Source organism: Streptopelia decaocto, assembly GCF_964273445.1.
Source record: "Streptopelia decaocto genome assembly, chromosome: 8".
In the NCBI taxonomy this organism is placed as follows: Eukaryota; Metazoa; Chordata; class Aves; order Columbiformes; family Columbidae; genus Streptopelia; species Streptopelia decaocto.
Genome location: NC_138662.1, coordinates 13823259 through 13845774, shown reverse-complemented (window position 1 = coordinate 13845774; position 22516 = coordinate 13823259). Strand labels below are relative to the sequence as shown.

General features: G+C 37.7%; 1 protein-coding gene across 1 annotated transcript in view; it reads right to left on the bottom strand.

Moving 5' to 3' along the window:
- SUCLG2 (succinate-CoA ligase GDP-forming subunit beta) overlaps nucleotides 1-22516 on the bottom strand; it is a 125610-nt gene that overhangs the window by 38367 nt on the left and 64727 nt on the right. Inside the window, exons 7-9 of the mRNA XM_082059731.1 lie at nucleotides 22197-22293; nucleotides 16655-16816; nucleotides 15092-15234 (exon numbers count right to left, since the gene is read on the bottom strand). Coding sequence (XP_081915857.1) covers nucleotides 15092-15234; nucleotides 16655-16816; nucleotides 22197-22293 — 402 coding nt within the window. The remainder of the gene's footprint in view (nucleotides 1-15091; nucleotides 15235-16654; nucleotides 16817-22196; nucleotides 22294-22516) is intronic.

The following is a 22516-nucleotide window of genomic DNA, read 5'->3' as shown; positions in this document are numbered from 1 at the left end:
ACAGCTTTAAGAGCTTTGCTTCAAACCCTTCAAGGCCCTATGTTATCTAAAATGTTAGATAAAGCCTCAGTGCCTTACCAAGTTAAAACCAGTAGTTCAGGGCTGAAAAGCTCTTGAATACACAAGCAAGATCAAAGCAGGTAAGCTCAATAAACTGTGTAGTCACTGTTTAGGGGCTCAAGGAGCATCACTTCCACAGCATGTTGGAAGTAATTTTCTCTGGTGACATGCTATGTTTTGTCTTACTGCACATTTAACCTCTAGATTTGGACAGCACACATTTGGCACAGGCACATTTCTTGAGGGAACACCAGAGTGGTTACTTCTAGTGACAGTTTTCTAATTATTCTGTCAAGCATCAATCTGTGAAGTTCCCAGTTCCTCAGCACTCTGAGTGACAGGGCAATCAGTGCTTTACTTAAAGCCTCTAGAGCTGTTCTGTCCTGACAAATGCTTTTAAAAAAACCCCAGCCAACCAACCAACCCCTCCTCCCCAGTGTTCAAAGGGAGCGGAATATTTGACTTCAAAAACAACTCCCCACTTTCTGCAAACACAGTTCCCCGAAGTAACAAAAAAGCCACCACAACCCAATCCCCCCAGCAAAAAACATTAGTACATATAATGCAGCTGAGGAAAGAAGAACAGACCAAATCAGTATGTTCTTTTATGTTATAGTAATTCAATTCAGGCATTTTATTTTGGAGAAAATCAGCTGATAAAAGTACATCAAAACCAGAGAAGGAACTGAGATAATGCAATCTTTTTCACTAAGAAGCTTTCCTTCTCTTGAGAGAAAACAAAAACACCACCAACCCAAAACACTTTCACAGCACTTTTAGCTTGATTCCAAGTTCCCCTTATTTCTGATGAGTATCATCTTCCTCTGTTGAGAGTGGTTTTGTGGCTTCTCTTGGGGTCTTACAGCACCACTGATTGTATAAAGTGGGAAAATGAGGGACTTTGCGAGTGATAAACAATTAGCCCTGTATGAAGTTCAGGGAATAATACAAGCTATTTAGCAGTCATGTCAGTCAGTTTCCTAAATAACATGAAAATACTTCATGCTCTTTATCTACTGTGTAATTAAATTCAACACCATGGCTAAGATTTTGACCAATAAGTTGGCACTGCAATTAGACATGGTTTGATTTATATGCCAAGATGCAGCACCTGAGAATTCAATAGTGGAGTTACTCTTCTTGGCTTGCTGGGACAATCTCATACTGTTTTTGTTCAACTTCATACAAAGAAAAGATCTCCCGCCATACAGAACAGCAGCACTAAGACCAGCATGCCACTAATACTGGTTTCTATTGCGATCAAATTTGTGTCAAAGTTGCTCCTTCATTTTTAAAAGGTAAACTATGAATAATGCAGGTTTGATGACCAGCTCTTGATCACAAGCACTACCAAGTGCTCCATGGTAAAAAACCACTGAATTAACTCAGCAAAACTAACAAATAAATGAAATATCAAGTCAGGTAGCAACAAAGGGCAGAAGAGTGCAGCACATTTGATCACTAATCAGAGTGAGCTGCAGAAAATCTCTCTCCAGATTTAATGCTTAATTCTATTTTTCTGAGGACATCAAATATGTAAATATATTCACACACAAAAAATTCATTTTTTTCTTGGATCTGAGTCAAATCTGCCAGTACACAGACTACCTGTGATTTATGAAATGAAGAAAGGAAGCCTGTTCTAATCAGAACTCAAATCTAGGCATAGGCCAGCAAAGGCTGCATAATTTTGTTTTTCTTGCTGGGCAGCTTAACATCATCACCTCCACCAACAATAACAAATGATTAATTTTTCTAAACAGACCAGATTCCTTTGGAAGAAGATTATACCGAACAATGTATGACCAGAAAGAAGCTTCACTGAACTCAAGAGGAGCACTTAAAGATGGAAGCATCATGCAGCACAACCAAAAACGTGAGAGTCTGCAGGGAACAAGGGACCAACAGCAGGCTTGGAGGACTGAAGCTCATCTAAACCAGCACTGTCCTCCAGGAACTACTCATCTGACCCACTAACAAGCCAGATCAGACAGCCAACCTATTTCTTTTTTTGCAGGTTTAGTCTCCTCCCAGTGCAGCTCATTGAGCTTGTTCGCTTGGTGTGGGATGAACGCGGGTGCAAAAGGGCAGGCAGGAGGGTGCCACCACAGAGCACCATCTTTGAGACACCGAAATGGCCACAGACCCGATTCCTCGACAGGAGGGAATGCAAGTCAGCCGCTGACACTGCCAGTGGAGAAAGGCAGTTCTGTGTCAAAAAGCCTAAAACCACAGTGATCAATAAGGGGAAATCTGTTCCACTGGCAGGGGGAAGGCTGAACTCATCTGCTTTTCTTAATTAAGTTCAACAGACTTTTAGCATTATTAAAGGAGTTAAGTGAACGTTGCTGAAATGTAGGCACCGTCTTCCCTTAAATTGCCTTTGTTTTATCTTTTCAGTTCAATTACTTCCATAGTTTGTAAGACTAAGTGAAACAAAAATGTATTTGAGATTCTCTCAAAGTAATACACACAAAAAACCCAAACCAAGTGTACAAGGCCCCATGAAAGTTTTGATTAAAGGCAAATCCTTCACAATTCAGAGAGCACATACTCAATCAGTGGTTGAAGAGGAAAACCTCCAGGGAGCAGCAGGAACTAAACAATTCTGATAAGGTTTCTGTGACTTTCCAGCAAATAGTAATTTGCTCTTTTATATTTCTTCAATGAGAAGTCAAGCATTGCAGTCCCAAACCTCTAAATGAAATGATTTGCTGGGCATCAAGCATTCAACTTTCAGTACCTACTATGAAATATTGACTCTGCACATTCATTCATTCCTACCCAATAATTGATTCTTTTTTTTTTTCCCTTCCAGTTCCAGGCTTATAACAGTATTCTGGATGGGCGACTTAATCAAGATTTAGTTAAGAAAAAAAAGATCCTTCAGCATTTTCAAGTTTTAATCTTGTGCACACCACATAAGCATGCACATAATCTATTTTCTTAATGAGATGCTTTTATTCTTTTCCCCTATTACCACTATTAATTCCAAATCTGCCATGCACAAGAGCCACCCGTAGTTTACACAAAGGCTTCTACTTTAATCACAAAGTTGGCATTACTCTGTCAAAGGACAGAGCTTTACGTTAACTTTTGCTTAACAACCTTCTCAGCTGGAGCCTGTCTAAATACAGCTCAATCTGGCCGAGCTGGCACAACAGAGATTTCATTCCATTTCCTGGTGAAGTGAACACTGGCTTACACAGTCAGCCCAAATGTCAGCCCAAAAGAACTGCAATTCCATGGCACCGCTGGCAGGATTGCTGGGTTTCTTACACCAAGGGACTTCAGAGCTTCTCGGTGGGAGGACAGCAGTTCTCTGCCCTTAGATAATTTGAAATGGTTTCTAAAGTAGAGTAACACCCAACAGTGCATGCAGAAAAGGTTGTGCAAACATGCACACAACTTGCATAAAACCAGCAATCCTATATACATATTTACATATGTAGATACACATACCCTTCACTGTAGCAAACTACACATATAAAATGCAGAAAAAAGAAATCTAGTTTGCCTTTCCCCCTACTCATTTGGTGAGTAGAATGTGTATATAAATGAAAAATAATAGAAAAATATATTTTTAAGCCATAGCAGAACATTCAAGGTGAAAATGGTGATGCATAAACAGCGAGTATCCTTTTCGTTCAGAGTATGTGAAAGAGTACAAAACCTGCTTTACTCTATCACACATAACAAATTACAGAACAATTTGCAGCCAGTAATGCTACCTTATTCTTGATCAACTCTTCTAACTCCTTGAATAGCTTTTGTTTGTTTGTTTTTTCCCCTGCTAAATGCCTTTGAATCATTTTGGAAATGTCAGTAAAATCTGTTTGGTCAGACTTTATCCAGTTGTCTTTCCACATACAATCACTTATTTTCCTTTAGCTGGAATTTTCAAAATGATTTGGCTCAAAATGGTTGAACATTTTTCATTTTCTTTAAAAAAAAATAGATTAAAACCCAATAGATTAAAACCTAAGTTTTCAGCTCTTTTTTCCACTAAGTGAGTCCTCTTCCCTTGAAGAAATGTGCGGTCTTTACCAAGCCAGAGAAAAGTCAACAGTTTTCAAATGCCTCTATATACCACTATTCCTACTCAGTTGGTGACACATAGACATATTTTGAGAAACAGGACTAATTTTCAACTTCCTATAAAAGGATAATTTTTCTATTAGATGACAAAACTAAATCTCTAACAACCCAACTAAGAACTACTCATTTGTGGTAGATGTGGACCTGATTTACCAAGTACTTAAGCACACGACAAGATTTAAAAGTGAAAAGGCTCATTTATTTCAACTTCACTCATCCACTCAGAATAATAGATAATAAAATATTAAAACCTGAAACAGGTTTGAATATCTTGTTGAATTGGAGCATGAATAATGAAGTTGTGAAATAATTCAGTCCTACCTGAAACAAAACAGAAATTCAAGGGAAATAGCTTTTCCCTCTTTCATTATGCCATATTTCAAATAATTTTTGCCTCTTCAAAAGCTTTTTCATAATTCTGTGCTCAGCTATGGAAATGAATGGATGAACACAGGCCAAGGAATATTCTTCTTATTCAAATATAAATTCAATACATTCTCCTAACTGGGAGGACAGAGTGCATCCTACTCCAAAAACAAAGTTTATATACTGTAAGAAAATACATTCCCCACTTCAATATTAAAAGAAAAAAAAAGCTGATACAGTGGAATACAGAAAATATCACAAGATACACTGTACCTCAAAATCCCATTTCCATAGAAATGTGTAGATGTTCTAACAGATCTTTTTCTTAAAAACATGCTAATGAATTAAAAAGCTATACATTTGCCCGACCTGCATATTATTCTTCATCACGTCACTATCCCAGTCATTTCAGATGGTGTATAGGATTAATAATAAGAGGTTTGAACAACGTCACCTATCATAATCCTATATTAATCCTATATTTCCCATATTAGGACGCAAACCAGAGCGCAAGTGTCACAGCAGAGACAAGTGCAACACCTGTATTTATTCATGTAATTCTCACCTCTCCTCCAGTATCCACATCACTGAACCTGACACTGCAGTATTAGGTCACTTTTTTTCTTTTTTTTTTTAAGTATGGACATCTCTTTACACTAAAATCTTGGCAAGATTGGGTCCTTTATGCTTCTGCCTTTTAAAAACAAAATTGACGATAGGAAAATGCTCATTAATTTTGTCCTGTTTCACCAGTTTTCCCCCAAATCAAGTCTTTCTTTGACTAACCTGTGCTCTACCCATCAATGGTCCTGAAATTTTAAGTAAAACAGTTGATATTCATTTCACTGTCAGAAGAAGATTCTGTCTTACCCGGTACAAATGGCTAAAAGCACCTACTTGAAATATACAGTTCATCATCTAGGTCTGTTTCTATCAGGAACAGATGGAGGCGAGGCGATTAAATTTCTTCATTTTGATGGAGAGAACAAACACTTTTGTAGACAGTCGTAACACCTCAAACCACTTAAAAATAATGAGTGTTAAAATATTATTTTCTCTGCAGAAGAGTTTAAGTAAGGACACCTAAAACTTTTTTTTTAATATACTATTTCCTACCCATATTATCAAATTATTTGCTTTTCATTCTCCTGTAAGTATGCTAGAGAGATGATCTATAAATAGATTCATAATAAATTATTCAACTCACCAAGATGAATTACCAAATCGAGATTCCTAAAATATCTCCCCTTTTCATCCTCACTAATTGTGAAATGAGTCATATAAATTTTCAAAATTTCATCAATTTGTACAGTACTGTAAAGGATTAAACACTTTTCTGATGTATTATGCATGGAATTTCCTTTTACTAGGCAATACTAAGACACACAAACATAATTGCACACTACGTTGCACATGCCGGGTATGAGACACGAGGAATTTGGCAGTTCGAGGTGAGGTTGGCAAGGTTTTGAAGATGGAGATTTACCTCCCGTACCCATTGTCCTTCACTTTAGGGCCGTATTTGGAGTGACAGGGGTAATACTACGCTATGACATTACAAGAGATAAGTACAATCCTATAACCATTACCATGTTCTTCACTTAACCACTTCCCACCGCAGGCTCAGCCATACTGGCTCATCACTGGCTACCTCGGAGAAGTCCAGATTCTCCCATCCCAACCTCTAATGAACAAAGAACCCAAGAAAATATCCTTTATTACTTTAATCATTGATCAAATGTACCTCCAAACAAGCAGGAAAATACAAGCCTTGACCATACAGCAGGTCTCTCAAGTGGGTGCAGCAGGTTGTCTTCTGAGGAAATGCAGATGTCTGCTCCTTTCTCCCTGCTTTAGAAGGGATCCCACTACAGAGAGGGTAATTGCCACATAAACATTTCAAATTCTGTCCAAACCTAACAGATCAAATTTTTTTTGGTGGTTCTTCCAGAATTTTTTTCAGCATTTACCTTCTAAGGAAATATTTGTGATTTTTCTTTATTCTGCCACAAAGGAGACGATTACAAAATCTCTGCGAGTTTTCCTCTTGCTTAGTAAGTTTATTTTCATATCCAGTTTTAAGATTCATAATAGCTAACTTTAAAATGCCAACAGGCATTCAACTTGTCAGTGCCTATAAATAATGGCAGATTCATGTTAAAGTATATTTACATATCAATTACTTAGGACTCAATACTACACATGCTCTTGAAAAATACATTACTCTTGATTATAAATCAAGACAACTCAATTATGCATTTGGAATGCATAATTGTCCTCACATTTTCATAAATATTGGCAATATGCTATCAGTCTCCAAAAATGCTTCAATGAAATGAAAGAGTCTTTTCAATACTTTAAGTGTTCTAAAAGATGACTAGTCATTTCACATTAGTTCCTGCAAAACTGTAAAGACACATTAGAAGAAATCCTTGTTAAAGTTCTATTGGTGTATATTTTCTCACCAATGCAGTGCTAATAAAAATGTGGGGAAACTCCTACATTACTTCTATAAACTCAAATCCTATAGTATCTATAAAAAAAAAAAAGAGCTGCTCCAATATCCTTGGTTAAACGTAAAATATTTGCACAAATTCCTGAGGCAGAAAATACAATATGCCTTTGTCAACTTCTCCCCGCTTTACAAGACGTTTCTCTGCTCTAATAGGTCTTTTCTGTCTCCTATGTCATCCTATGATAGTAATCTGAAACTTCTACAAGCTTCAGAAGCCAAGTCATTATTGCCCACGTAAAACTACTAATCACAGGTTTAGGTTTAGGGCTGTTCTCTGAAAGAGGAAAAAGAAACCTCAGGTCCATTCACTGGCCCCAAGGCAGCATCAACTCTTCCTGAAACACCCAGATAAATTTTTGTTTAGCTAGTTCTTAAAAACCTGCAGTACTGAATAGCCTATAAGTTCCTAAAATAAGTTGCTGTAGAACTCAACTACCTTTCCCGCAGGACAATTTTCAGAACAGCTAACCTAAATTTCTTTGCTGCACTTAAACCTTTCTACTTCTTGCCTTACCGAGGCAGACACTGACCTGCAGCACTGGGCACATTACCCAGGTTAACTGAAGGTTTCCTTCACCTTTTTGTGTCTGGTTCCTCTTTCCACCCTTGAGTCTTCTGTATCTTTTAAATAAGAGAAAAGGATGGTCTGTCCCTATGTGTTCAAACACCCCTAAGGTAAAAGCGTCTCTCTACATGCTATTAGAAGATAATATTAAGATGACATATTAAAATCCAGCTTCCAAAAACTATGTTGTGCACTTCAATGACCAATCAGACATCATCTTACACAAATGTCAAAATAACAACACAAAACTAACAGGTTTATCAGTTTTTTACTTTCTTTTCAAAAAATCTAATATTTTTAATATCTTATAAAAACAATGCTGGGTACAAATACGCCAGTAGGATAGGGATCTGCAATAAGCAGTAAAGAAACAGTGACAACTTTTATCATTTCCATAGCACTTAATTTCTTTAACAGACTATCTAATTTTTCATCAGTGTTGAGAGCAGTCATCTATGGTAGGTCAGTAACCCAGAGTTCCCACAGAGGGGGGCAAAAACAAAGTAGTCAAAGCTTGAACTTTCATAAGCATCCACTAAACTGAAGTGCCACCATTTTCAGATACCCAGCTGGAGCTATAAAGGGCTACGCCGAGGTGTGAACGCTGGGCTTGCAGTTCGCACTAGTGGAATAGTATACTGCAAGACACAGATATTTTTCGCTACAATTAACTCTTCAGTTACAGCTTTTGGAGTACTCAAACCAGCATATGATGCTTCACCCTCTTGTCTGAATCAGAAAAACACACAAGGCATAAAGACTTTTCATGCTGTGTAAAGAAGAGCTGGGTAATGAAGTGTGTAAAGGGTCCATGATGCTTGAATGAGAAAGCAAAAAGATTTCTAATGACTATGTAGGAATAGGATTCCTCTGCATTATCTGAAATTACACGCAGTCTGACAATTCAAACAAATCCAGTGCTAACACTCTATTATATGTCCATAACTGAATGCTACTTACATTTCATTTTTTTCTTCAACACTATACACACACAGACATCAGTTGCATATGTGATAGAGAAGGCTATCTGATCCTACTGATTTATGGTTTCGCATTATTGTAACACTGAGAAATCCACCACTGACAGTCAGTTAAATGCAGCAAACGTGGCAAACTACTCACAACCAGCCTATGCTCTAACTAGAATAAGGCTCACTATCACAGCAAGCGTCGCCAGCTTTATTTTTAAAACCTCTGTGCACTATTTTTTATTTATCACTTTTAAAGCTTAATAGTCTACTTCCCACTCTCCATAGCACCCTCCTCTCGCTCTACACAAAATTTCCAGGACTAACAGCAATAATGACCATTCCCATCAATGGGCAAAGCCCTAGAAGAAAATCAGATGCGTTGGTTCTTTGCTCCTGGATGTTGACTTTGATGTTTAAGCCACAACTCTTCCTCTTAGTCAAGACAGACTTGATAGTCTTGACTGACTGGCATGACTAATACTGCAACAGACATTCTGCAGATCACATTAAACAGCTGTGCAAACTGCCTGCACTCACGACTTGGCTGCCGACATTATTTTTATTTGATGTGATTATAATGTCTCACTATCCGACCCTGGATCAGGAACGCCATGTGACAACATTCCCCTCTTCTTCTTCCACTCTTTTTTTCTCCCAAGCTGTTGGAAATGATGCCTCAGAGGCCAGGCTGCAGGGAATAATTGGTTGGGAACAGAATAGGCACCTGGCAACTCCTCAGAAGTTTATCTGCCAAAATCCCTTTTTGGCTCAGGCTTGTAATCCAACAGTCACACACTAGGCACGGACTCACTGAATAACACACATTTTTGCACAACTTCCAGTACAAAACCCTCAGCTACACAGCCAAGCCTAGTTAGAAACCACACTCTAAAGAGCCTTTTCCCCCAAAACCGGGATGCAGGTCCTTGTTTAAAGTTGCAGAGTGAGAGCAAACACAGAGATATAGTTACTACACTCCAAACTGCCTGAACGTTTGAAGACTTTCTGAATTGTCTTAACTGAACTATGAACTAGCTCACCCAATTCTGAATTAATTCACCCAAATTACCCAATTCACCCAAAATAAAGACCAAATAAAATATACAAGGCAATCTTATTTTTCTTCCTTAAATCTGAGAAAAGAATGTCCCACATCTTTCCTCTTAGTATAATGTTATCCCTTCTGTTGCCACATAACAGATTGCAATGTTAAGAAAACTAATACTAAAAAATCCCTCAAGCCAAAAGGATAAACTGGTGATAAAAATTTCTTATACAATAAGGATGGATAAACTGTATTACTTTCACATCAAGCACAGCTGGAAAATAAGTGAATTCCAAATTATAATTTAATGTTACCCTCTTTCAGAACTCTGTTCGCACTCTCAGATGCCTGGAAAATAAAAGCCCCAAGACCTCTGTTTCACATGCAACTTAATGGCAAGACACGTCAATGCCACTACCTTCCCCATCACTGAGGTGGATGGAGAAAAGCATCCGCCATAAGCAAACAGACAAAGCAAGGTGACAGGAACAAGAATGACTATTCCATACAACTAAAACAATAATTTGAATTTGTTCTAAAGAATACCTAAAGGGGGAAAAAAAAAGTGTGCATTTGATATTAATTATTCCCTGGTTATGAGTTAACAGATGTCAGTATGGAATATTTTTTCCAGAGAGACGTTTGTCAATCTGTCGATAGTATTTTGCTTAAACGACAAGCAAATACTTTTTAACATCAATTGATTTGGTAAGTCTTTTAGTCATATCATCAATGATAGGCTTCAAAAAAAGGTTGTCAAGCTTTAGGGGGGAAAAAAGAACAAAAACAACAAACAATTTTTGCCTTTAACTGCCCATATTTCAGAGATACTTTCCAATAGGAGTCAACTGTTAAGTTCAGGACTAGACTCAGTCAATGGTAAAACAAACCTGCTTACAGCTTCGTTTGCTTTACTCCCGTTAGGGAGACAGAACAAGGGAGAGTGATAGCGTGTAGCCAAAAGCCTGAGGAAAGACAATGTTGTTGTACATCTGGGTTACATCTCAAGTAGCCATACCACTTATGTCAGCACTAATGGGCAACTCTCCTGTACCGGTAACCTATACAATATTATTTTTATTCTGTCAAGATGGCATGGGAGAAAAAGGTACAGGATGTGACTTACATCAGGTTGCAGGTAAGGTGCTTCTGGCCTTTATCTTATTGTAGTCACTAAATACATCTCAACAAGAGTGTACTCTTATAGTCACCAGGGTCTTCAAAAACACGATTCAGCCAGCCCAACATCTGAAACTTTATATTGACTGTCTCTGCAATGTGTATAAAAAAGCTGAAAGACCTGCCGGAATTCAGGAGTGTCAGATATGTAGGATGACTCCAGGCCAAAGAAGAGGCCTGAGATGGTAACCAAGCTTCAGTGTCGCGGACAGCAGATTTATTTACAAGACTATTTTTTCCAGCTCTAGCCTTTCCAAAACCTTGTTGAATCATACAAACAGTCATCATACAGTAAACATAACGGTCCAAGACTTCAGCATGAAGAAAAATGAGCACTTGTTGAGCTTGGTAAGGAGGTGAGAGTACTCAAGGATAAGGACTTCAGTGAGGGTGCCTGAAACAGCACTACATACGTGCAGAGGAGAGCCAGGCGTACTCAGAACCTCCAAAATACCAAAGAAATCACCACTTCTACTTGACTGGGAGAAAAAGTGGAGCAATCGAGCTCCCGTACCCAGAACTGAGCCATATTCCCCTTTCCTGTTACTACCTGAAAAAAGGGCAGATCGTTTTTTTCCTGCCAAAGCAGATGCATGGCACAAACTCATAGAAACAAGACAGACAGGAGGGAGGGGAAAAAAAAATAGTCTGGAATTTAGATTGTGAAAACAAAGGAATTTAGAACCATTGCAATGACCCATCTGACCTAGGATATGGCAGACTGCAAACAAGACCAGCTGAGTATGAAAGGGTCACTGACTCCAGAGACAGCATTTCCATCCAAAAGCCAGTGGGTAACTTTTTGCAACAAAAAAAGCCCACTTTTTCCTTTTTCTTTTTAAATTATAGACACTGACAACAGCCAGATTAGACCCGCAGCAAACCAGCCAAGATCTTCGTTCTTCTCAAAAACAATATCCCCAGCTTCACTAAATCAAATCATGGCATACCTGTATTTTTTTGCTTTAATACAAAACAGACATTTTAAAGACAACTAAAGAGAAGGAAAGAGATCTATTGCAAAGTGCTGTTGAACGTTTCCTTCTGGAAGATTTCTTCTCTTGCAATGTCCTTAACACTGCCAGTGTCATATTTCAGCGCAACTAAAAGACAGTGCTGCTCCATATTACAGCCCTGCAGACATTTCTTTTGTTTGTTTAGTTATTCCTCAGAGGTTCCATGTTGTTTGGAGACATTTACAACAACTAATAGCCCCTCAAGTTCCCAAGAGCAAATTTTTATCTTCTCAAACAAGGTGGGTACCAGGTCAAAGTTTACAGGGAAATGACTGACCAGATACAAACTGTGAATGCTACAACAGCCACAATGACTCTTGGGGTTGAAAGCCTATTAGTTAAGAGAAGAGAGGATTAACTTGATTATCTTATAGTATATTAGTAAACTAATGGACATGGTATATGAGGAGAGGAAATAACAGACATTTACTACCTTTTCTGAACAGACTGAAATAAGACATGAGATATTTATTTTTTTAATAGCTAGTAAACTTATATTACTGTTCAAATGCAGAGCAGTAAAAAACGCAAGGGCTTTGATGTTAGGCTGGTGTAACTGCCGGAGCTGCTACAGCCTCCTAATATGTACTGGGATATCAGCACATCTTCCCTAATCTTAATTTAATCTCATACATATTCTTCATCAGTTACCATTAAGAAGAGTATTTCACCCGATGTCATGTGGAACTGAAACAGTATTGCTAATGGGCACAGTGACATAAAATAAAGGCAAAATCAGTCAAACTGAAAGGGCTGACAAGAAACAGTTCAGAAGTGATTCACTGAAACCTGGCAAGCCTCTCAGGGGTAAGAGCTGTGGTGTGACTGGCCATGTGCAGGGCTAGGCTGAAAAGAACTAATGTCAATAACTTAAAAATGGGCAACCGCATTAAATTTCGATAAAACCCACAATGTCTGTGGCCAACAATGCTGTCACTTATGTATGTGCATCCAAATCTGTGACAGACCAGTTCCCTGGAGAGGGAACTTTCAGAAGCACCCTCTTTCCCCTGTACCATACCAAATAGCAAGAGTCTAGTGGGACTCTAAGCAGTCATCCTCCCTCTTTTTCCTGGAGCGCAATAAAGAGAACAAAAGGGAAGTGCAATGGAGCTGTTCTGTGATTTTTTCTATGAATGGAGAAAAGATCAGAAAAGGCATTCAAAAGGAAGAGAAGAGGCAACAAATGAATCGGGAATGAGTTGTGTTGCATTTAGGCTAAAGCATTCTACACCTTTGGGCAGTCAAAGCCAGGAACACAAGCATAAATGACTGATTCAGTTCCTTTCCACACTACCTTCTACTTTGCCTCATTGTCTCAATTAGCATAGCTATACTAGCCCTGCTGTAAGCAACTAGTTTTAAGCAGTAATATATAAGCGGAATATAGAACAGGATACATTTACAAGTCAAATGTTAAGCATGCAGGTATTATATAGCTGAGAGCTACTGAAATGCCTTTTCATTTTAAAATTGTTTAAACTCAGTAAGTTTCATCACCAAAATTAATGCCTGCTGTTTGTGCTGTTGCAGACAGAAGAACCTATTTAGCATAGCAATAATCATCAGCTAAGTTGTGTATTTAAGACTTTACTGCACCTGCTTCTCCAGCACTAATACAAGTTCCAGAACTAAATTACATCTCAGCCAAACCATGATCATCATATGATGCACGTACTGCAGAACAACTCAAACACGCACAAACAAATCTTCATGTAATGTCCTGAGAATAGCTAAAACTCACACAAATTAAGACAAGCATAACAATGCCTACTAGCATCAGGCAATGAAGGAAACTATCAGGTTTTCTACCATGAATCCAAAGTCTTGGTTCTCTACTCCTCCAGGTCTGTGTTCCTTTAGGCACATTAATAACTTGAAGCTTATAAGACCACCAAGTAGAAAAAGACAACCAGCTCTTTTCCTATGAGTGTTAGGAAGAATATACACCTCTACTAAAAAAAAGTCAGCATGACCTAGGTCTGTGGGAGTGCAAAAAGTTCCAGGAAGAATGTTTTAAATATTTCAGATGACCCTCTCTGGTTCAGTAGAGCTGGCTAGGTACTATGTGCCTTAAAAACATGCAAGAAGAGTTACAACTGCAAGGAGCTTACAACATGAAGTCGACTTGTGCTTATTTTGTACTGTAAATTTTCTTCCTGATTTTGCCTTGAAATTTCACTGCAAACAATATCCTCCTCTATCTGAACAGTCACAACATTTTGTCACTTACTGCTGCCCAGGATATACCATTACAGTTGTGCAATTTGCACAGGAAGGTGGTATTTAGAGGAGCTAATACCACAGACATAACACAAGAAAAAACAATGGAAGGATGGAAGCGCAGAGAAAAGAGACAAAGGATATAAAGCCGAATGTTGAAATTAGGACTTCAGCAGAGATGCTTAGGTGTAGGAGATGCAAAAGATAATCAAAGCCCTTGACAAATGTTCATTAGTAAAAGAAAAATAAATCTATAGTAGTTTAAGTTCTGGCTACACACAAAAGCCTAACTCAGAGCTGGCAGGGATGGGCAGCTGGCACTGCTCCACTGCCTACGCCTGATCAATATTCTCTCAGTAGATATTCTACTTCTGTCTGCAAAGGGGACCAATGACCTCAGCATGCTCACATGCATCTCTAGAAATAACTTGTACTCAATACACACAGACTAATGTCTTCTCCTGTTGCTCAAAAGAAAAGAGCAACTGCACCTCCATCTGCAAAAGGAAATGTCAGAACGTACCAGGCTATGATTCCAGCCTCTGAATGTTAATTAAACACAGACTACTATCCTGCAGTGCAGGATCAGATATTTTAGAAAATTCAAGCTTGAAAGAGTACAAATCAGCCTTCAGTATTAGCTATTTGCTTAACTTACATTTTCCTTCTCACTCTACTGTGGCAGTACACTTTTAGGAATAATATTTTATATCTAAAGCTCCCCACAAATTCTGCTTTAGAAGCCAGATGTTCAAAGTTCAGCATTGCAATGCCCAGCATTACAACATCTGCATGTCTGTGCTGAACTGCCTGGAGAAAGCACCCACTCGAGTCTGATCAAACCTGAGTGAGGGTCAGGAAGGGAAAAGTCGGTCCAGTGGTTCACAGTGAAACCATTCTCCTCTTAGGTCTCCCCTTTAGTAACTCACCCGCGATGTTCACATCATGATCTGTATTTTTCAGGATACTATTCATAATCCTGTAATAGAGCTGCATTATTGCACAGGGAAGTTTCCAGTGCAAAACCAACACTGTTTGTTTGTTTGTTTTTACCTTTGGATCAGCAGTCAGAAGTTTGAATGCTTGATATACTTGTGCTTCTTTCACACCTCCACCGAGATCCAAGAAGTTGGCTGGCTTTCCACCATTCAGGGATATTATATCACAGGTTGCCATTGCAAGTCCAGCTCCATTGACTGTAATTGTAAACATCAAGTGCTTTTATTTCACATAAAAGTATATAAGATTTGTGAAAAGGCTTCAAAACATATCAGCACAACCACATAATAGTACCCAAAATGTTACATAAATATTTATTTCTAAATAGGTCAGTATCTATTCAGGTATACCCAATGCAACAAATAATTCAAAATCTTGTGCATAGACACCAAGGTTTCTTTATGACTGTATCAACTTTAGGACCTTCCCCTTAAGCATGTATGAGCACTGGAATGGTAATTGTGGAAATGCAAATACTTCTGGTTTAAAAAATAACCCAGACACCACAAATTGCTGGCAACAGTGATCACATCACGAGATGTGAAGGACAGATTGCCTCTCCAAGCTCCCCTGCCATCATTCTGAAAGCAGATGACTAAATTTTGGGGACAGATATCAGATGCTCCTGCAACTATCTTTTATTTTGTGTTTGCACCAGTCTAGAAACATTCTCATGGGCATAAACATCTCCTAAGCCAGGAAAAGTAGATGAGAGTTATTTGCCCCAGTTAAGTTGCTCCTGCTGGATAAAGTGAGGCTTCTATGGCAACTGCAATTCAACAGTAATATCTAACACTAAAAAAATAACAGTAGTGTTGCAAATTATTGATTGCTATTTTTTTATTTTAAATTGGGATTAAAATCTCACTGTCTCACATTATCAGTATCTTCTGGATTCATGGCTGAAGTACACAAGCAAGCAATGTAAACTCTGGACAGTTTCTAAAAGCAGTCAAGTCACCAAGCTGAGATAAAAATGACTAATTCAATTAGATTCACAACCAGAAGTTGTACTGGCTAAAAGAATTTCTACAAAATGAAAATTATGTAGAGCATAGCAGACTTTTTTACTTATCTCTTCTAAACAACAGAGTAAATTCTGTTCTACAGAAAGTTCAGGAAAATAAGAAACTGGTATTTTCCTTTTAACAACCAAGCAGCATCTTTAGCAGCTTTTGTTACAGGGAAATGGAGTTCAATATTCATTAGTAAATGGGAATGTCCTGGTTTTACACACATACTTTTGCAGTGCCTTGTAAGTAACACAGTGTCATTTTTGAAAATTAATTATCAAATTTCAATGACTTGTTTTGTTCCACTTACTGGAAAGACCAATTGCATCAGCCTAAAAAAATCAGAACACAGGAACTCCCAAGGCTCCCCCCCTGGCCCGTCTTCTCTCTGACGCCACGTGCCCTCCCCGTCTGCTCTGGCCTTCACCACAGTTTCAACACAATTTTAGTGTCATTCTTGCAAGAACTTGCGGAAGGACAAACCTCAGCAAAATAGACTGAAATGCTATCAAGGGTGGATTGAATGTCAGAACGTAAGCAAAGTCTATACACTGAACAAGTATGAATTTGTCTTCAAATGTCTTTTGAATTTATTTGTTCTTACCAAAGCAAGCAATATTTCCATCCAGTCCTATATATTTTAAGTCATATTTGGCAGCTTCGTTCTCTATAGGCTCATTTTCAGACTTGTCATCCATGGCAAATATTTCTTTTTGCCTAAATTCTGCATTGTCATCAAAGTTTATCTTGGCATCAAAACAAACAACTAAAGAAAAAAAAAAAATCAAACAACAACAAGAAGTAGACATTTAGAGATGACAATTAGTCAGAGCTTCTGAAATATTACAACTACTACAGCAGGGAGGGGAAGGAGTTTGCTTAGGACTGATGCTGCTTCCAACAAATGATCAGCTGAAGTTCCAGAGTTGAGTCCAGTAGAGAAGGACGAGTTTTCCTGAAATCCCATATTGAGAAAAGGTTCAACAAGCATCTCCACATGACACAGTCACTCACCTTTGTCACAGGATGATCTTCTGTGTTTGCTTCAAACAAAGTTCCCATTAGCTATGAAGGCAGTTTTTATTATTTGGAGAGGTGGTCTGCAGTAATTTCATGACACTCTACTTTCAATATTTTGAAAGTATGACTGATATAACAGGTAACAGGTTTTCAATCCAAAGCAACATTTGATAATGCGCACTCATTTATAGGTGAGCAATACAAAAATGCTTTCCTTAGCCATATTTTTAATTTGTAATGTTATTAGGTATACAGACATTATTTCACTACAGATCTAAATTAAAACAACTCTAAACCAATGTAAGTTAAAAATGATCAAAAGATGACTTTTAAATAAAGAAAATTTATAAAGTAAATGGAAAACTTCAACATCCACTATGGCTGTAAAAACAAACTAAGAAGTAGCTAAACCTGACTATACTAAATAATAGATACAAAAGACCAGCTAGTAGACATCATATTCATATAAAACAAACAGTAACAGAAATGCATGTAGGGTGACATGGTTATCTGCCTATTTACTGATGAATTATTTCTATGGGTTTGCATAGGCAAACATCTCATTAGATTAAAATGTTATAAGTAAATGTAAGACTATATACTTATATTTCACTATTTAAGTCATTTGACTTGCACTATATCCAGATTATAATTATTGAGTGACCTATAACTGATTTCTCAATGCAAACCCATAATATTTAAGTGCCTTTAAATGCTGCATCCAGAAAAATCTCTATTTTTTCTTTCTGCCACGTTTTGATTCAGATTGCCATGGAAACATACACATGGTACATGTGCATGTACTCATGAGCATTGTACATGTCTCTGCAACTAGAGGTAAACTACACTTAAACAGACAATTTTTAATCTTTCATGTAGATACCGATTAATTAAATAACTAATCACGCGATACTTTTGGTGAACAAATATCTCTCTTTTTTTCCCCACATACAGTTGCTTAACTTAGAAGAAAATATCTAAGCAAACAAAACATTTACACAAATAGGAAAGTTTCAGCTGCATGTCTTGATTTGCATTGGGTTTTCCTGTTTTGGTTCTCTGATGTTGCTGGGGTTTATGTGCTTTTTTAAACACATTTGATTTGTAATCAAGACCAGATTAAACTACAACAGGATCAAATTTCATTTCAGAAAACTATTCATGAGTGTTTGTGTGTAATAAGTCTCGCTTGGAAGAGTCGAGATCTTACCTGATCAACCATCATGTGGGAATCTGCCAAGAGGAGAAATGCCTGAAGTTCATAATATGCCTCTACTATATCAGAGCTGCTTTAAATTTTTTTAACAGTGAACTAAGACCTGTAATATTTTTCTTCAAATTTTCAGTTCCTTTAACTGCTAAAACAACTCAAAGCTAAAGTAAAACCACAGTCTCAGAGCTCTGTTTACTGTAGACATGAACATCCTCAATGTCACATTAACAGAATCTCATTTCTACAGAACATTCATCTTTAACAAAGGCCATATTGTACAAAGGAGCAGGAAAAACACCTATTAATATTTATCAAGCCATTTTCACCATCAAAAGCGCATTGTTACATGCATGAGAGACTATACAAATGAATTTTTCTTCTAAACAAATATCAAAGAAAGCTCCAACACTTATATGCATGGAGTACTCCTGTTGTTTCTGCTAGCAGTACTGGACTTTTGTCATCTGCCAGTTCAACATCTTACACTGAGAGCAAACAAAACAAAAGAACCCAAAGAAATCGGCAGTTACAGGCTTCTGACCCGATAGTGTTAACAAAGAATATGCTACAAAATTAAACAAAAAGAAATACACATGACAACGTATTTTCTAATGGATTTTCACACAAGTGAAAAACACGAAACACAGCAAGAAATAAATCCATCTTAACTGTTACTTTGACGGGAATAATGGTCTTCATGCAGAGACTTTTATCATTAGAAATAACTGCATTAAGCTACTCAAATGTCTCCCATTTGTTCTACCTTTATTCTTCTTTAAGATACCGCAGATGGAGAAACTGCTAGCAAAAAAGAAATAAGCACAGGAGGACTTGTGTGCATGCCTGCTAGTAAGATGGCTTTCACAGCTTGAAACCCACTCTGGTTTTGCTCCTCAGCTTCCTGGATGCAAAATACATGGGGAAAATCCTCAGAGAAAACAGCATAAAAATTCCCTCTATTCCTCAAATAAAGTCCTGAAATATGCACAGCCATTCCAGAAAAGCTCAGTTGGTTAACTTATCCAAATCAGTTCATTTTTTCCATAGTGCCACCTCATAATATTCCAGTAAGCGTGCAACGTTCATAACACCGTGGTCCTTTAGGACCATCTAGACCAGCAGTTTTGTCTCCTTCACTTGTCCACCAATTTTCCCTCTGTGTTGGTACCCAGTCAAATACATCCCCAGCATCTCAGTGATGCCTCTATTCTGTTATCTGACAGTGCTGTCCTGCCTTTCTCAAGTGTCTATACACGTGTCTATAGTGTCCACTCACTAACACCCAAGACATCATTAAAGGTCTTCCTTGTCGGGTTACATGGCTGAGATGACATAGGTACTGAACTGAGGATTTTGCCCTTTGTTCTGCCAAAATAACAGAACTGTAAAGTGCTTCTCTACTAGTCATCTGAGCTAGTTCTGTACCAGCAAGTGTGAATACCAGAACAGCCAACCCCTGGCACAAGGAGCTCAGCTCAAACTCATTTCTCTGCTTCATAGAAGGTAATTGTCATACGTGTCCCAATTTTGGACATGTGCCTGAGCATCAGGATTACTGGGAGCCTTCCATACTGCCTGGTAGTGTTAAGGTATCTTGGTCAATTATTCTACTAAGAACATGATTTCAAAAAGTTTTGAGGAAGTAGGGTTTTTTTTAACAATATTTTAACAATATCAGTGCACTTGAACCCACAAAATAAACAGGGTAAGTATATCAGTCATAGCAGACGATTAGAGCAATGAATTTTGAAGTGCAAATCATAACGTGCATGAAAGTTCCAGTTTTCACTGCACCTATTTTAAAGGTACCATTCATCCTCAAAAGGTTAAAAGTGTCCTGTGTTGTACATTGCTAGACCTTGCAAAATCCAGACCATTCATTTTGCAAGGCCTTATTTCACTGTGGCACTTTAACTTCACTGTGCAACACAAAATGAAAACGTCCTTCTCACCTCATTCCCAACTGGTTTTAATGAGGCCAATGGATCTATTTAAATGGTGGGGAAAAACAACAGTCTGTCAGGTTCTGAAGGCAAATTTTCCACTTCCATTTAAAATACAGCCTACAATAGAACTACACTGGTCAATAGAAGGGTTTTTTGTTTCTCTCCCCGTGCACACATTTCACAATCTGCGTAAGAACCAATGGAGCTAGAGTTAGTTGCTAAGAATTAGACTTACATTTATTACGCTGAGTGAGGTTTACAATGCAGAAATTATTGATTCAGTGTGCACATTATTATGGTACTTCAAATGAGCTGGAAATCGGAGCACACAGGGCTGCAACAGGTTCTCAAATAAAGAGTTACAGCATTTGGTGGAAATCATCCTCATGAGGTAAACTCCATCCAGAGAGCTAAAGGATTCTAGTAGCCTATTTTATAACAAAGAGCAGCACCTTTTAAGATATGTTAATAAAATGAGGTGGGGCAGGATTTACTTTAGACCTTTTAGACTTCTGCAGAGTTCACTACCAGCAGAATTTTCCTTTTAAGTTGTCGACAATTCTCTGCCAATTCTTTTGCATTTGGTTTGTTAATAAATAAGGCAAAACAAAGTTGGACAACTGGAAGAGACTGAATAGTTTCTACCCACAATTCCGCTTTTGAATTTGTGACCAACTGAGCCAAAAATATGGATTTTTAGTTAAAAGCTGTTTATTTTCCAAACTAGCCATGGGCACATAAAAGGTATTTTAAGAGTACTAATTCTTTCAGTTGGCACTGACTCCTATGAGGAACTTGTGTTCTTAATACTGATCTTTTTCCAAAAGTTTCCAGAACAGCAATTAAGCAGCTACATTCCCAGTGTCAGTTAAAATGGGTAAATGCTTTCTCTTTCCATTTTCTAATTTCCACTTTAATCTGTGGGCATCTCTTATAAAGTTGGTGAAAAGCTGGAATTGTCTTTCTTGAAAAACATCGATAAAGAATACTCAAGAAACACTCACTGGCCCTTCCCTTCTCCCAAGTCACAAAATGACACTGTAGGTGGGGCCTTTTCTAGGAAGTCCCTGGCACTTGTGAACCACAGCCTCTGACACTGAGGTCTCAGATAACTCCCCCTGAGCTCCACAACTTCTCTTCTTTACCCATTTAAATCAAATAAAAGAAATAAAAAGGGAGGGGGCATAAATACCATAAAATACTGGCATCAGGAGTGAATGCACAGGTAACAATTCTCTGCCATCAAACAAAAGAGCAAGGTGGTAAATATGACCCACCTGGATCAGCCCTACTTTATTTCAATGTATCAAAGCCATCTTTAGTTCTTCCTCTCTTCGTCTTCGTTCAAGTTAGTGGGACAAAAATGACAAACAGAAGGAAATGTTTCAGCAGAAAAAACAACTACTAGAATGATGTGAAAGCTAATCCAGGTCTTTATTTGTACCCTACACCTTCTTAGCCATGTATTGATGGTGGAAGCATGTAGCTAAGTGTTCGTTCCAGCTGGGATGTCTCCTGTGCTCTTGTAGGTTGCGGAGTCATGCACTCACAATTTTAACTTATCCATATGCTTACAAATGTAAAACAGAAAGTTTATTTCTGCATGATCTCAGTAATTCTAGCAGCACTAACGCACAAAAAATACAACAGAACAAAAACAAACACCAAAACCCACCAAAACAAAACCAAGAAAACCACAACTCTGTACAAAGCACAGAAGAGCAGAAAATGTTGCTGTTTCTCAGTAAGCGTAACATGTAGAAGTTGGTATTTCCAGTATTTGGATGAAATAACAAAAGGTATTGAAATGTAAAATCTGCCATGGGAATATTTATGAATGTTGTTGAAAGTACATTACAAAATGAAATTAATGCAAAGCTGCTGCTACAGCCTTCTATGCAATTTAATTTATAGTTTGCATAAATAAAGAATGATAATGCATTCATTTGTTTCCTTCCATTTCTTACCTTGCCCTTCTGGAGTTTCACCAAAGGGATTCACTTCAACCTGAGTGGCATCAATTTTCAAGAAAAGATTATACAGCTTCTTAATTTGATCTGCTGCCTAAATTTGATCAAGCGATTTATAATTACTACACAGAAAAATAAAAGTTAATGTTTTCAAAGCAAAGGTAAACCATTGTTGATTATTTTAGTGTATTAAATTGCACACTAGCTCTAGATAATTACTACTTTTATTTCTGTTTTTTTAATCATATTTATATCGTATATAAAATAGCTATAATGTAGCATCATGATACAGCATAACATTTAGTAAATGGGCATTT